At 34.0% G+C, this 17,480-nt stretch overlaps 2 protein-coding genes across 3 annotated transcripts; both read left to right on the top strand.

The window, feature by feature from the left end:
- The first annotated feature begins 3,494 nt into the window (after positions 1 to 3,494).
- On the top strand, positions 3,495 to 6,914 carry LOC141646640 (tubulin beta-5 chain). Of its 2 annotated transcripts, none has more exons than XM_074454526.1 (4): positions 3,495 to 3,940; positions 4,941 to 5,341; positions 5,618 to 5,887; positions 5,995 to 6,914. In XM_074454526.1, the coding sequence occupies exons 2-4, from the start codon at positions 4,948 to 4,950 to the stop codon at positions 6,675 to 6,677; spliced, it is 1,347 nt and encodes a 448-aa protein (XP_074310627.1). In that variant the 5' UTR covers positions 3,495 to 3,940; positions 4,941 to 4,947; the 3' UTR covers positions 6,678 to 6,914. The 2 variants fall into 2 exon arrangements, with proteins under 2 accessions (XP_074310627.1, XP_074310628.1); XM_074454527.1 differs by having other exon boundaries at positions 3,834 to 3,946.
- A 6,779-nt stretch (positions 6,915 to 13,693) lies between these two features.
- On the top strand, positions 13,694 to 17,002 carry LOC141646630 (early nodulin-like protein 18). The gene is made up of 2 exons (XM_074454511.1): positions 13,694 to 14,023; positions 16,371 to 17,002. The coding sequence occupies exons 1-2, from the start codon at positions 13,768 to 13,770 to the stop codon at positions 16,910 to 16,912; spliced, it is 798 nt and encodes a 265-aa protein (XP_074310612.1). The 5' UTR covers positions 13,694 to 13,767; the 3' UTR covers positions 16,913 to 17,002.
- The last annotated feature ends 478 nt before the right edge of the window (positions 17,003 to 17,480 follow it).

Below are 17,480 nucleotides of genomic sequence, written 5' to 3'. Positions count from 1 at the left end.
GCGCCACACATCCACCCATCGCCAGGTGATACTGAGTCTCAGAATATCAAAGTGGATAGTGATATTGAGATTGAGACTCGGTATTATTGGTGACATCCTAACATTGTCCGAACTAGAGCTGGCCAAAAGTGCGGGTTAACTCAACCCGCCCGTCTCAGTGCTTTGAAAAATGGCAGCCCATCAACCCGTGTGTTTAGTCCAGCCTACGCATACACCTGGGATGAGCCTGGGCCAGACTCCTCTGTCCCAGTCTAACCGGCGTATAAAAACAAAAAACAAAATTCGAATAATAGTTATGTGTTGGGCTCGGGCCGCATTTGAGTGACCTTGGCCCGGCCCAACCCCTCCCTAGTGCCGGTCAAGGGCCAGAGTGACCCAGCCTAACCCACGTTTGACCCGGTTCGGCTAGCACCAGCCCGCCAAATGGTGTATAAGAGCACAAAGTTGTATTCCGAGTTTCACAAATATACTTATAAAAGACGTTCTCGTAATAAGATATCAATATACTTACCATTTTTTTTCGTACCTTTTACATGTTTTTCGTGAACTTTTTATTGACTTTGATTATGATATGAAGTAGTTAGCTGACTGCAATTAATCAAACATTAATTAACCTTAATTAATACACTAATGATCAGCATGTCTAGCATAGAAATGAGCATGTTCCAACAGTGCAACAATTACAAAATTCTTTCTTTATTGGCTTATTGCTGCCACAAAAAAAAAAAATTAAATAAATAAATAAATTCTGAATTAGATGATGTTGTTTGAGAATAAAGAATCCAAAGAGGAAAATGTTAGTTTGTTGGTTTAAAGTTGTCTTCTTTCCAAATTTCTGTCAATTTCAGATTTGTTGGATGCAGTTGTTGGCTATCTGATTAGTCAATACCAAGTCCAATTTATTGTATTGTAAAATTGTTGATGGAAAATTTCTATAGCATTGCTAAATCAAACTACTAAATTTTCTTTTTCATTTGATTTTGTTCCGGATTTGATGTTGATATTTCGTGTTTGTTTTTAGTCAATTGAATTACTCGCATATCATATTATCACTTCGTATATTTATATATTAATTAAAAAAATGATATACGGAGTACTTAACATCAAATACCATTCATATTCGCTATTCCGGCTAAGCGTGCTTGCATGCTTTTTTTTTGCATGAAGTACAAATAATTAATAAGATAGAATCGTTGATCTGCGAATCTCGATAAGGATTCGAAGCCTGTTTAACATTAATATTAGGTAATTTTTGAAACACTCTATACACGTAAAATCACAAGTGTATTTATTCTCATGGATGTATATTTTTAACAAGGAAGAGTAGACTTTGATTAAAGTTCACTACTAGTTGTAACAAGTAGCATTCGCTACCCTAAATTCCATAGAAATAGCTAAATTATCGATTTCTGTTACCGTCTTTGGACTAGGAATGTATACTTGAGCTAGGATTTTGGTAAGGAAGAGTGAGTTTTAATCAAAGTTCACTACTAATTGTAATAAGTAGTATAATAAAATGATGACATGCTAAAATTGTTTACAAGAAGCAAAAATAATGAGAGAAATGTAGTGATGAACTAGTGGAAAAAGGCAAGCTAGTCACATGGTGCACCATTGATGTCTCATGCTCTCATGCATGTTTATCAACCTAAGAGCATCTCCAACTATAAGGAAGAGACTACGCGAATAGTTGAGGAAGAGGAGTTGAGCAGCAAAATAGAGCTCCAATGATGAGGATAGAAACTCACACAGTTGAGGAAGAAAACGCTGCGCTCATTTCAGCGGAAGAAGACGAGTAACAAATGTGGGCCAAAATGAACGTGCAGGCTTGTTTTTTAATTGATTTTTGACCCAAAAAATGGGACCCACTGAAATTTGTTTCATTTTGCACAAATGAAAACACAAATTTTTATTTCAAACCGCCATATCCGTCTGAAATGGTCAGACGGATACCATTTCCTCTCACAAAAAATCCATTTAGGGTGTGAGTGGGAAAGCATATGGGGGTGTCCCACCACCCATGTATTTCTCACTTGTGAGATGTCTTATTACGGTCTGAAATAAAACGGTCTTAAGCAAAACGGACTGAAAAACACAAATTTTTATTTCAAACCGGAAAATAATTATCATTGATTTAATTACAGCCAAATTTGATTTTTGCCTAAAATTAAATTGTAATTTAGTTTTTTCCAAAAAAATAATTACACCATAATTTCTTTTTTTTTTTCCTCTACAAATAGGTAATAATATTTGATATATATTGACATATTTTTCCTTTTCTTCTTTCTATGATTTACTTTACTCTATTAGATATCGTTTTTCTAATGGACGTTTAAGATTCGTAATTTGTGGGGTAATTGAATAACATTGATAAAAACGATTACATTGATAACTGACAACTGACAACACATAAATAAAATTGACAAAAAATAAAGCTAACACGTAAATAAAGCTGACGGAAATAAAGCTAACACATAAATAAAAGTTTTTTTTAAGAGAAAAAAACGTTTTAACCTTTTTTTCTATAATAAAACTGAAGTCGATTAATTATCGAGTTGAAAACCCGAACAAATTACGAAAATAGATTTTAATGTAAAAAAATGTGTGGGGTATGTTAAAGTAAGAGAGATAAATGATGAAAGAGAATGATGAGGAATAAGTGTAAATTATTGTTGGAGAAGTGTTTTGGTTGTAAATTGAAAAGTTGAGAAATAATGAGGTGGATGAGTGAGAAGTGATAAGAGAGAGTGAGATGAGGAGGTGAGAAAATCATGGTTGGAGATGGTCTAACCTTTTTCTCTGCTTAATTGCTCAATTAACAAAATTATTGCAGAATACTATTGATCACTTCAATATCAAAAATTCTTACTTTATTTAAGACAGATGTATTCGTTTTATATTTAAAATGGTATATATACCAAATGACAAGAGTGCTTAGAAATGGCAAAAGTTTTGTCGCTCTTATCACCATGTGATGGTATTTGAATCTGTTTTATAAATAAGACAGATATCTCGGTACCAATTTAAATAAAACACTCTTTATATATATACTCAACTGGTGACATGGTTCCAAATACACTTGATGCAATATAAGCTTAGATCAAACTTAAAACATAATTGATATTGATTATTTTGTCCACAAACAAGCGAATTACCGAGTTCTCGACACTGTTATCGAACTGATCCTTTGTAAATTTCTGCAAATGCATTATTCATAATTGCATACTCACTTATTTTAAAAGTTAGACAAGCCGAGATCAAGGAACATGACGAAACGTTTCCATATTTATACACAAATTTTAGAATGAGCCGGTCTCACACCATAAGACGATCCGTTTTTATGAAAAGTATGCATTTAGTGTTAATAAATGAGTTGCTTTTTTATATAATGAGACCGTCTCACAATGTGAGACCGTCTCATACAAGAATTACCGATATTTATAACTTTTTGAAATTTTCAATATTTTTTTTAAAAGAAAACTTGCCCCTTAGTCACAAACATTAACGTTAACCACTACTAATCCCTAACCCTAATCTCGTAATTTCACACCCAATTTCAAATTTTGAAAAAGCCAATCACTTAATTGGGTCCCACTAACCCAACCTCCTTACATCTCCACCGTCTATCTCAATCATACAATCATCATCCAACGGGTCTCCTTTCTCCAAAATCTCACAAACAATCTGCACCGTCGATCTTACCCTCAATAATTAAATAAAAATTAAATAATTAAACCTTTCATTTTTTTCCCTCCCCCTATATAATAAATTCTAGGGTTCTTATTTTCCCCCAAATACTTCAATTTTTCCAATTTCTCCCCAATTTTGGAGGTTTCGATTAAATTCGAACCTCATTTCGTAAATTCGTGTACTTTCCCTCTCATCAAATCGTCATTTTTGTTGTTCAAGCTTCTAATCTTCGGCGACATTTTTAATTTCTGTAAGTGTAAGTAATTATTGTTTGATTTTAGTTTACGCATGTGAATTTCAATTTCGGCAGTTTTGATCGTCGTACTATGATTGATGATGTTGATTAACTTGAGGATAATCGATTAATATATGATCATTTTGTGATTTTCAGATTGATTGTATGAAATGATGAATAATTAAATGAATGTGTTTGATTTTTTTACTCTTTTCGATTATGTTTAGATCGGTTAGGGTTTCATTAGTAATAGAAATGTCGAAAATGATGTGTAAATTTGATATATGATGATGATCATGATGATTTTGTGTTTTTAGTTTATGGAATAGTAGATTGATTGATTGAACTTAATGCAGCTACTTTGGTTGCGGTTCGATTTGATTGTATACGTTTCTCAAAATATGAGATGACGTTCTTGTGAAGCGTATAGTGGTATATGATCAAATGAAACAGAGGAATTATAAGCGATAGTGTAAGGCTGTTAGCTTAGTGGTGTTGACGTTTAGTTGGATGTGGATTTGTTGTTGACGTCGTGGAGCTACGCGCTAGAGTTGTAAATGAATGGATCGTATATTCGTAGTAGATTTAAAGTGATGATTTGAAATGTGTAGTGATCTGTTGATTTGACAATTGGACTTGTGAAAAATGTAAGAAAATGGTGGTTTATGATTCTGTATTGTTGGATTGAATGTAGAGTTTTACAAATATCTATCTGAATAGACGTGTTGTTTACGCTAGTGAATTGTTGGAGAAGCATGTTAAATTTAGTAATACTCCGTATTTCATGTGTAGTATTCATTACAAAATGTATTGTGGTGGATTAATTGTCACCATCAACGGAACTGTTTTAAATTTTCATTGTAATTTAGCAATGGTAAATTGTTGGAGCCATCTCTGTAGTTGATACAAATGTCTGGGGTAGGACTTAGGAGAGTATTAGTGTCGTTACTCGTGAGTCGTGTCGCATATTCTAGACTTATTTTAGTGACCACTGATTTGATCTCATCCACTGCAGGTTCAAGATGAGAGAAATCCTTCACATTCAGGGTGGACAATGTGGTAACCAAATCGGTTCCAAGTTTTGGGAGGTCATCTGTGGTGAGCATGGTATTGACCCAACTGGAAAGTACTGCGGAACCTCAGATTTACAATTGGAGAGGGTAAATGTCTACTACAACGAGGCTTCTTGTGGGCGGTTTGTCCCTCGTGCAGTGCTCATGGATCTTGAACCTGGTACTATGGACAGTGTGAGGACTGGACCATACGGGCAGATTTTCCGCCCTGATAACTTTGTGTTTGGACAGTCGGGTGCTGGAAATAACTGGGCTAAGGGACATTACACTGAGGGTGCGGAACTCATCGATTCCGTACTTGATGTTGTCAGGAAAGAGGCTGAGAACTGCGATTGTCTTCAAGGTACAGCAATGCAACAATGGTGAAATCATTATTTTTTTTTTTTGAGTAGGTCTCGTGAGAGACGGTTATGTAAATAGGTACGAAATTACTATGTCACGATCAACAACAAAAGAGTCACGAAATACAAATAAAAGGGTACGGAAGACTGGTCTCTCAATAACTTATCGAAAGACCGTCTCTCCAAAGTTTTAGTGTTTTTTTTAAGGAAATAGTGTGAAAATTTAGGTTTTAAGATGTGTTTTGTTGCAATGTAGCTTATTGGTTGTGATTGTGTAGGTTTCCAAGTGTGCCACTCACTCGGAGGCGGAACTGGTTCTGGGATGGGTACTTTGCTCATTTCTAAGATTAGGGAGGAGTACCCTGATCGAATGATGCTTACCTTCTCCGTGTTCCCATCACCCAAAGTTTCAGACACAGTGGTTGAGCCTTACAATGCTACCCTCTCCGTTCATCAGCTTGTTGAGAATGCCGATGAGTGTATGGTCCTCGATAATGAGGCTCTCTACGACATTTGCTTCAGGACTCTCAAACTAACCACTCCTAGCTGTGCGTATACTTTAAACTCGTAGCTCTCTCTTCGAATTAGCTGTTTTTTTTTTCCGCTCTTTATACACTGCGAGTTCATTTGACTGACATTGTGTTATTATCCACAGTTGGCGATCTGAACCATTTGATCTCGGCTACCATGAGTGGTGTAACCTGCTGCCTGAGATTCCCCGGTCAACTGAACTCTGACCTGCGCAAGCTTGCAGTGAACCTCATCCCATTCCCTCGTCTTCACTTCTTCATGGTCGGGTTTGCCCCACTGACCTCCCGTGGGTCCCAGCAATACCGTGCCTTAACAGTCCCTGAGCTGACCCAACAAATGTGGGACGCAAAGAACATGATGTGTGCTGCCGACCCACGTCATGGCCGCTACCTCACCGCCTCAGCCATGTTCCGGGGTAAGATGAGCACTAAGGAAGTGGACGAGCAAATGATCAACGTCCAGAACAAGAACTCGTCCTACTTTGTCGAGTGGATCCCAAACAACGTCAAATCGAGTGTGTGTGACATTCCCCCAGTCGGCCTCTCAATGGCTTCGACTTTCGTCGGTAACTCAACCTCAATCCAAGAGATGTTCAGGCGAGTGAGCGAGCAGTTCACAGCTATGTTCAGAAGGAAGGCTTTCTTGCATTGGTACACCGGTGAAGGTATGGATGAGATGGAGTTCACAGAGGCTGAGAGCAACATGAACGACCTCGTTTCCGAATACCAGCAATATCAGGAGGCCACTGCCGATGAAGAACTCGAGTATGACGAAGAGGAGGAAGGAATCGATGACTACCAACAGTAATAATATACAACGGTGTGATCTGAGAATTTTGCAGTTTTCCAGTGTGTGGGGGACTCCTGAGAATCGTCGAAAACTGCCCTGTTTTCCGTTCTAGTGAGAGTTGGTAGTATTCTGTGAGACTTGTCAAATCTCAAGTTCTCAACTCTATTCTATTATAGTATTGCCAATATATTGTACTCGTATTTTCGAGTTATTTGTTCAGTTATCTCCATTTTATTGTGAAAAAATTCGATGATCTACCAGGTGTGCTACGTTATGATACACCCTAACATAATACCGATGTGGTGATGTGGTATCCCCGTGTACCCAAGAATTTCTCGAATACTGTGCAGAAGTGCACAACATTTGGCAATGCCATTTTTTTTTCAATACCATATTTTTCGGGTTGATTGATTGCACAAGTCACATGTGTTTGTTGGTAAAGAGTATAAGAAGCACGTGATGCTTCGGTGAAGTTGCTTGGCAACCACATGCACTTCATGCTTAAGATCTTGACGTGCTATGAGTCTATGACTCGCGAATTGTAAAACGAATCTAAGTCGGGATGAAGACTATCTGAATCAAAAGTTTACGATGATGGTTAATGTTCAATTATAAGTTTTTATCTTATATATAGGCCAATTTATAACCTTTTGTAACGATACGTCCGTTTTAATCACTATTCACTAGGCTAAGACCTTAGTTAAGATATTTGTATTTTTTTTAGCGTTGTTTGAATTAATCTTTCGAGGAGCTCATTCAAGACTTACTGGAACCATTGCTCAACAGAAAATAAGAGCTTTAATTTCGGCTCATAAGGATAGGGGGAGGCATAATTTGAACCTAAATTACGAGTGTTACATCTTCATCAGGTATGCTAGCTGCCTGATGTGAAGGTCGGCCAAATATTTGGGTTTATTTATAAATAAAGAGTATAAAAGGAAGAGGGAGAGCACGTGGTTTGGGTGGGAGGGTCAAGTGATGCATCAACAACGCATAACATTTGACTAATAAATTTGTGTACTCATCATGATAAGGTTTTGAGGCTTCTCTGACTCTGACAAGACCACCGACGGTTTGTAGCTAATCAAAATACAAGTACACTAGTTTTTGAACCCGTGCAATGCACGGGTGACAACGAAAAGTATTATTATTAAAAGTAAAGACTTATGTAATTTTTTTATTTAGTAAATAACTAAATATTAGAAAATTTTACTTTACTTATCCATATAAACTTTTGATAACTTTATGTTGCTTAATTTTATTAAAAGTACTATGCTTTTTTTTTCACGACTTTTTAATTTATGAGAGGTGAAATCTGAAAAATTGATATAAAATAATTGCAAATTTCATAAACATGTTTATTTACGCAATATATATTTAGTTCTACTCGTTTTGTACTTTTTTTTGTCATATTACCCCTCTTGTTTATTCTCCTCCCAATTGTTTACCTTCTCTCTCGTTTTCTCTTCCACCCACCATCGCTTGGAAGCAGCTTTCGCCATCAGCCCATCACTAACCGACTACCTCGAGATCCACCAGCAAAACCTCCACCACAACCACAGTGATAACCACATACACCCAATACATTAGCCACGACGTCCATCTCAACTCCTATCTCAAGAGGCCCCTACAACTAACCACCCTCCCTACAATTCATGTCATACGTCCTCCAACTACCCTACCCCATATTGCCTCCTCCACCCCATCCTCTATGTCCCGTACCTCCAGTATAACCACCATCCTGACCCCACCCCATGCGTGACCTCTAACCCTTCTCATAATAATCTTATGCGACTCCCCACCCCATCATTACCCACCCACCGCGACCCCTAACCCTTCTCATAATAATTTTCAATTTTAAATATGTCAATTTTTTATGCTTATGAATTATGATACTTGACACTCATATGAACTATCGGTTTAATTTCAACTCTAATATAATATATACTATGATATATGATAAATGAAATTAAATGTTCTAAACAAATTTTAAGTCATAACTGTTATCAAAATGTTAATGTTCATATATTAGGTGTGAAATAATGATTTGCTTAAATATATAGAGTAACAATCTAAATTAAATTGACCAAACTCAAATGTAATTGACCTAAACTCTTTAGTCTGATCTTTATCTGCTAAAAATATTCATTCTTAGGTTTTAAATAACTATTTTTTTTAGTCAATTTTAACCCTTTTCTAATTAGTATTTCCTTTACCAGTCGTAAACCTTTTCCTTTTTTCCATTTACGTACCTCAAATCTATTTTCGTTGTTTATATTTTGGCACTAATAAACAAATTTGTATTTGTAACAAAATTAATTAGTTTCTTTTTAGTCATTGGTCGGTTGGTTATGATTCATTGACCCCGAACCATTTCATGCCATTTATCATCATTGGCTTATAAAAAAATAATTTAGCAAAATATTCCTTATTGATCAAATTTAGCAACATCATTTTAACCACTGCCTCGCTAATACAGGACTCTATCATAAGGAACCGACTCGAATGACATGACACAAACGAACCTTATCTGAAATAATCGTACACTAATAACCCATATTCGAGATGACTCGGTAGCAACGTAGCAAAAGAAGGCGAAGCCCTCAATAACCAAATCTGATACGACATGGATGAATTGAATCGACCATGACCTGGCTTACTCGTTTGCCAACTCTAAAAATAAACATCTGAAATAAACTTGCATGACTCACGCAATAGAGAAAATAAAAGCAAATGAAGTCATCATGTATTGATCATGTCCATTCCCAAATTTTGAATTGTAGTATTGTCCGGTCTTTATGACTGTGTTGATCATTTTTGAAGAATTAACCCGCCATAAAGCTTCTTCACAAACAATAATTATTGTTTGAAACGGTCACATATTGTAAAACGGTGATGGTTTTGTAAAAAAAGAAAACTCATTTATTAACATTAAATAAATGAATAATATTTTTAAAAGAATGAATCGTCTCATGGTGTGGATTGTTTTATTCTATAATATGTGGTACACAAATAATTTACAAAGTTACTGTAATATAAACATCGTCTTCGTATTACCTTGGACAATAAATGTTATACTTCACCACATGCAATATTGAGCTAAACCCGCCAAAATTAAAAATAAGCAACAACAGTCACAAAGCTTATATAGAGATGTCTTTTGCTCACGCATTTATAATTGTTTTCGCTTACCGTAAAAAATATCGAAAGCAATAGCTCACTTAAAAAACAAACTAAGCCCAAACTATCATTGTGACAATATAATTGTATACGAAGTACAATATATGACATTGAAAGTGTAGAAGATACTAACATAGTCCCGAAACCGAAACAATACAAACTCAAAGAAGCACTCGCAATATGAAATAATTTTTGAATTTTTTGTAAATTTTATTCATGATATATAGACCAAGCCACGCATACGCAAATGAAAGAAGGAAGATTTTCATCAACTAAAATTTGACATGGCTTATAGAGTGACAAATTTTAATGTGTGCATTAAAATATAAAGAACATATATTTTTATAATGATTTTAACAAATTAGGCTAATTTAACTGATAACATAATAATATGGTATTGTGATCTTCTATTATAGGTAAGATTATTAATCCGATCTTAAGTTTCTATAATTTCAGTTATGACATTATTAAATGGCCTAATTATCTAGTAATTTCCTCCTAAAATCACACAAAGAGTATATTATTTATGGTGAAAATTCAAAGATTTAATAAATCACACATTTAAAACTTAATTGATATATTAGTCATTATACGGAATCTTTTAGGAAATAATATGAAATTATGTAATTATGGCAATCACTTTTAAATCCCGTAATTTAAGTGAGATCTTTTATTTTTTAAACTGACCGGAGGATTATAACCTTAATTAGTTGGATTTACTACTTATTTAGTCAAATTTAAGTCAATCAATCAAAATGTTATATTCTTTAAAAGATATTCTAAAATTATTTCTAATATCTCAACCGAACAAATATCCTTCACAATTAATTCATTTTTTTTTTAAGAATTAATTAGTCAAATTTCATGTCTTGTATACAACAAAATAACTCTAAAAGAGCATTTAAAATCACTAAAAAGAGAAGAGTTTTCAACTGATGTCAAATAGTGTGCGTTGGTAGCTATGTTTGCTTTTGATTAGATAAGGGAAATGCTTATTAAGTTAGGTTAATTAAAATTTCGTTTTATAAATTTTGATCATATATACGGATTATTATAAATACACTTATCTATTGTATTAACGATGAGAAATGTAAAGTTTGACATATAAAATATAATAAACTTATAAAGAGAATAAATTTTACCGATAATTTGGGGTACAATTATTAAAAGTTGAGATTAATTTTATCCCTATAATTTTTTGAGATTAGAAATTATGATTATTTATAATAGTTCCAAAATCTCTATGAGAATACGTCGTTGATGTAGAGAAAACAAAAATGGAAAGTATATTAGAGATATTTATAGGTTTGTATGTCATTTAATTGATTCAAATCTTTCAAAGTGCATGTTTTTTAATTTTGGAAATTGAATATATAATGACATCAGATTAGTTAAACGAATTTTTATATGGTTTTAATATATTGTTTTGACATGTGGCAGAAGCCATCTGCCGATGACACGTGGCAGATGGTTTCTGCTTTAATATAATATATGATTTCCCTCTTTTTCACCATTTGTTTTTGGAATCCCTAATTTTGCAACAGTAGGTCTCCCTTGTGACGGGTCGGATCTTACGACGGGTATTTTGTGAGTGAAAATGGGTAGAGGGGATAAGGTGGGCACCCACCCCATGTGCTCCTTCTCTCACCCCCTATGGTTTTTTTGTGAGACAATATGGTACCCGTCTCTTGTTTGTGACGGATACCCTCCGTCACAAATAAGAATTTGTGATTTTGCAATCTCACTCACTTCAATATTAATCTTTATAAAAAATAAAAATAAAAAAGATAAATAATGATTGGGACAAAGGGAGTATTAGGTGAAACGATGTCACAACGTAACAAGATTACTTTGACCCTGTTATTTTGGATTGAAAATGATCTGAACTGAACTGAATTTATAGGAACTGAACTGAACTTATAGGATCTGAACTGAACTGAACTTATAGAATCTAAAATGAACTTAAATTAAGTGACGTATATGATCTGAACTGAACTTATAGAACTTGAGCTAAACTGAACTGAACTTATAGGATCTGAAGTAAACTTAAATTAAATGACTTTAAGTACAAAAGAACGGGGCCTTGGTATGAAAACACATGCTCCGTTATATTTATAGAAATAGCGAGTCGTTTTTTTATATGACATATTATAATGTAAGTGTAATACTGCATGTGAACCGAAGACGTTATTCGATTTGGGTAAGCCCTTGAAAACGTCTATTGATAGTCTTAAATTACTAGTGTCTAATACTTAAAAGTGATTGCAAATACTACTTCTAATAACAAAGTACACTTTCTTTTCTGGTTATCCATGCGAAAGAACTTCATACTCCGTAGTTCTTTCATGAGTAACCGCTCCTGACCCAAGATTTAAACCGGGTGTTTCAGTTTTCAGTACTAGTATAACTGTATAAAACCATCTTATTCTATTATTATTCGTAATCTTGTTCACGGCCTAGCTGCTATTAAATTAGCGTAAGGAGATGTCGATGAGAGAAAAATGCATATAATGATCGTCTTAACTCTTAACTCTTAAGGCAGTTCAGTCGGTAACAAAAAAAGAGTATAGTAAAAGTACAATAGTGAAAGTAGTGAAAAATGCATATAATATTTGATCCGTTTTAAGATTAAAACAGATATAATCGTCTTAAAAGGAGTTCAGTCGGTAACAAAATGAGGAGCAGTAAAAGTACAATAGTGAAAGTACAATAAGATCCAACTGCTCTTATTCATTTTTCAATGATTGAGCATTTGGGCCAAGCAATTCGAACACCATACACGTCTCTCTTGCCAGCTTATTCTTATGTAATAATACACAGTTTTTTCAATTAAATTAACCAACACCAACTTTTTGATTATATAATAATTGACTAACCTCCTAATAACTCTCATTAATTTATTTTAATATTTTCAGTTGGTTGATAAAATTAATATAGTGAATAAGTGAAGTCACTAATTAAAAAATTAAACGAAATGTAATTGTGATTTTATGTGACTGTGTAAATGCGCGTTATCTATTATTTTGTGCATTTTTGGTACATCTTAAGTGAATATAAGGCAAATTGGAACATTTTCATCACTTACCTTGCTTATAAGAAACCTTGCTTATAAGAAAGAGAACTAAAATACGTTGTTTCCAAGTTGAAATCAATCTCACATGACGATAATGTTTATATCATTACACCTAATAAAAAAAAGTGATTTTTCTTAACGTGTATCCTAAGGACACACATTCAGAAACCAAATTTAAAAATGTTTTTAAGATTATTTCATTAAACATCTTTCAATTTCTCGTAAGAAAATCATCAGGTACATGTTATAAATTTCGTATTACCACTTTAAGGTAAAATTAGCAATAGAAAAAGTAAATATTTGAAAAAAAAAGGCTATAATTATGATTATGATTATCAATTTTGCTAGGGCCAAAGCATGATTATTCTCAACTTTGTATTATTGAAACTAAATCACATGGTAGAAGAACAAAATACTCCTGTGATCATCATGGTAATAATATACATAAACTAAGGGCATTATTGTCTTTTCAAGAGTTTGCAATAATATGTTAAATTCCACACCCTTTATTCGTAGAAGAAGTGAGAAACAAGTAAAAAACAAAAAAAAAATATAAAAAAAAATATATATACTCCTATCGTCCCGATTACTTGTTTATCTATTTTATTTTACGTGTCTCAATTAATTGTTTATCTTTTCATTTTGACGTCAATTTAAATTTTCAAACTTAATTTAGTCCACTTATCATCTAATAATCTATCCCTCGTCTTTTCTTGGTTTGTGTCAAAATCAAAGATAAACAAATGAACGGATGAAGGAAGTACAAATCTTATCCTAATAACTCATATAAATATCCAACCATCGTCTACATTTCATCAAAATTTATCAAAAAATTATCTCAAAAAGTACAAAAAAATGGAACATAAATTTAGAATGAAAGGTTTATTTAAACATAATAATAATAATAATAATAATAATATGAATAATATTATTATGAAATGTATGAATGTGTTATTAATTTGTTTGATATTGGGAAAAATTCAAAGTGTTGAAGCATATAAAAACTATACAGTTGGAGATTCTTTGGGTTGGTTTGATAAACTTACTAAACCTTCTATTGATTATGGCAAATGGGTTTCTGGCAAATCTTTTTCTTTGGGTGATTTCCTTAGTAAGTCTTTTTTTTTTTTTTTTTTTTTTTTTTTTGGTGTCCAAAGTCGACAACAGTGAGAAATTCTCGTGGGACGTATATATGTTGTTGCTCTTGAAAGAGTTTAATGAGTAGTTTGGCTTAGAAGGTTGCTTCACTCTTATGATGAATAGGGTTGAACCCCTAACCTCTGTTTTCGATCATGGGTTACGGGATTTGAACCAGGTCATGACCGAATACCGCCTCTCATGACTTTACAATCTCATGTTATTACCGGCTTAGCTAGCTAATTATATGAACAGTTTTTATTACTTTGTTACTAGGACAGTATTGTTAGAGTTCTACATCATGAAATAGAGCAGCATATTGCATCCAGTTACTCTTACTAGTTTAGTTTAGTTTTTTTTTTTTTTTTTTTGGTCTAACGAAACACGCACCTAGTCGCATTATAATGGAAGGGGGAGGGATTCGAACCTGAGAGTTGGGACCTATTGTCTACAATACCTCTATCTTAACCACTAGACTAGCTAAGACATCTTCGGTTTTTTAAAACTAGTCCACCCTTGACGAATGGCGAGACTTTAATTTGTCTAAGAAAGTCATGGTTTCAACGTCGATTTGTTTGTAATGCTACCTTGGCGAAAAGTAACTTGATCTTACAGCCACCTCTCTTTTTTAACATTATTTTAACCTGTTGACGGCTGTTGTCAGATGTTACAAGCGTCACAAATGAGAATATGTGTAATAATTTTTTCGTAAAATTCGCTGAATTAAACTAAACTAAATTCAAGTATGTAGAACTTGCAATTTTACTATAAAACTCTCGAGGAATATTTTACTCTTAATATTATAACTCATCTACTTTCCATAATACAATAAAAATTTAACTTTAGTTCTTTGCTAATTATATGCTAATCCAATCTCTAGATATTGCATTCAACAAGTAAGGAATAAGTTCATGTCGATGTCTTAGTCTAGTGGTTAAGACGGAGGTATTGTGAAATAGGGCCCCAGGAGTTCGAATCCTCCCCTTTATCAGAATGCGACTATGTGCGCATCGTGACCAAAAAAAAAAAAAAAAAAAAAAAAAAAAAAAAAAAAAAAAATCAATATCTTGATTGCATAATAAAAAGTACAATAATACACCATTATTATTATTATTGGATGATATCGAGTCTCGTTGTCTCTGGTATATGTAAAAGGGGTGATTCCCAAACTCTATATATACCATCATGTGACACCGTCTCATCTCCCTAATAAAACTCGGACTAAAAAGTGGCACTATCAATATCAATATGCTTGTACTAGTCTTAGCCCCTTACCCCTTGAGTACATTGTACACATCAAAGCATCAAAGCATTAAAGTAACATCTTAGCATTACAATGCATGTTAGCTGTCTATACCTTAGAAGGTCTACTAGTCACGATACTATAATGTGCAAGTGTAAGTGTTACATGTGAATCAAATTATTATTCTTGCATTTCAAGATCTACAATTTTACAATCAATTGCCAATCAATTACTCCACTAGTACTAAAAGTGATGAAGTAGTTTAGGGGTAGCCAGAAATGAAGTTTTGGGTAGCGAACTTTCCTTCTGTAATATACTCCATAATATCACTCCATAATATCAGTGAGGATCCTCTGTCCCATTTGGTGTCCCATTGTGTGTGCCACACCACTTAGCTTCTAACACCTCAACAAATTAATATATATTTTGTAATATTTTATTTTGCCAAAATGATGTGTCGAAATATAAGTGGTGTGACACACACAATGGGACACAAAAGTGGGACAGATGATCCTCACTGCCATAATATCTTATTAAGATTATAGAAGGGAGATTAATTGCATAAGGGAGTATTGTATTATTGATTGATGTGTTCTGAGTCAATACATAGGTCTATATATAATAAAGAGTAATAGCATAAACCCTAAACCGATAGCCGGCCCTACTGGGCCTAATATCTTAAGGGTCGTTTGGTTCAACAAGTTGTAATGGAATGAAATAGAGTTTTATAGTATAGTAGTATGGGGTTCTAAATCCATATTTGCCTAATTTTATTTGGTTCACCATAAATTATAAAAGGGAGGAATGAAGTTTGAATACAAGGTAGGAGGGTGGTTATGGGATTCCAAGGGGTTGTGGTGGAGTTAGAATCCATTGGGTATCTAACTCCATTCCAAGTCACCCCAACCAAACACTAGAAACACTAGAATGGATTGAATCTATTCCAATCCATTCCAAAAGTTCCAACCAAACACCCCCTTAATATATCTTTACTAATCTTTACTAATGTCTCATGTTTAGAGATTTTCAGGTAACAGAAATCGGTAATTTTTAACATAATTTTATCATTTTGATGCAGTTTTCAATACTGACAACAACCACACCGTAATCCAAACATACAATTTGAACACCTACACAAAATGCGACGGTCAAGGCGACGACGACATCCTATGGGCAATCATGGACCCGAATACCACATCAGTGGTTCAACCCATAACGGTTGCCGTGCCACTTATGAAAGAAGGTCCAACATATTTTTTTTCAGGGAACTACGACGGGGAACAATGCTTAAACGGTCAAAAATTCGCAATCAAAGTGAGTCATGGCAAAGGGTTACCCCCTAGTCTTAAGGAGGACCCTAATTTTGCCTTAGGCCCAACACCGGCTAATTCGGCCCCTAGTCCGACTAATGCCGACTCCGGTGACGACCAAGCAGCGCCAGACACCGTTGTTCCGGCTGATTTTAATCATCCTAAGAAAGTTCCCTCCGAAGATGATGATTCTAGTGATGATAGTGGTGATGATACAAAGAAGTCTAATGATGCTAGTTTTATTTTGTCTAATAGGGAGGGGTTTTTGTTTAGTTTGATTTCTGGGATTTTAGTTTTTATTTGGATTTGATATTTAAGATAGATGCATTTTTTTCCTTCATACATAAGTGAATGTAATGTGCGATACATATAGACATTAAAATAATATTGTATTTATTCATTTCATTTTTTTACAAGTTTGTTCAAAATTTTGTTGAATTATTTCGAGTAAATGTGTTAATTGTGAATGAAATGAATAGCTAGAGAGAGCACGTTATTAATTGATTTCTTAATGTTTATGAATTCGATTTAGCTTCATTTGATCTATGAAACAAGAGCACAGTATTTCTAGGTTTCTTTTCATAGTTTTGGCTTTTTTTTTTTTTTTTTTTTTTTTTTTTTTGGTATCATCATCACATTAACACAAGAATAGATATCGGAGTGACTTAAAAACTACAAATGCAACTTCCCAAGACCTTCTAACGACATACCCACACGACCAACCCATGTTGTCGCCCCTATTTCCTGAATCAGGACATTCCAAGACTTTTTTTCAAGAGCCCAATGCACCTTAATCCGGAAAAAAAAAAAAATTGCATAACAAACAGGGTTTAGTGCCTGCGTAAGCTAACACGACCTTGCTTGTCCATCCTTCCCTC

The sequence above is a fragment of the Silene latifolia genome, chromosome 3 (assembly GCF_048544455.1).
Source record: "Silene latifolia isolate original U9 population chromosome 3, ASM4854445v1, whole genome shotgun sequence".
In the NCBI taxonomy this organism is placed as follows: Eukaryota; Viridiplantae; Streptophyta; class Magnoliopsida; order Caryophyllales; family Caryophyllaceae; genus Silene; species Silene latifolia.
Note: the sequence above shows the minus strand (reverse complement) of the source record. Positions and strands in the feature narration are given on the sequence as shown.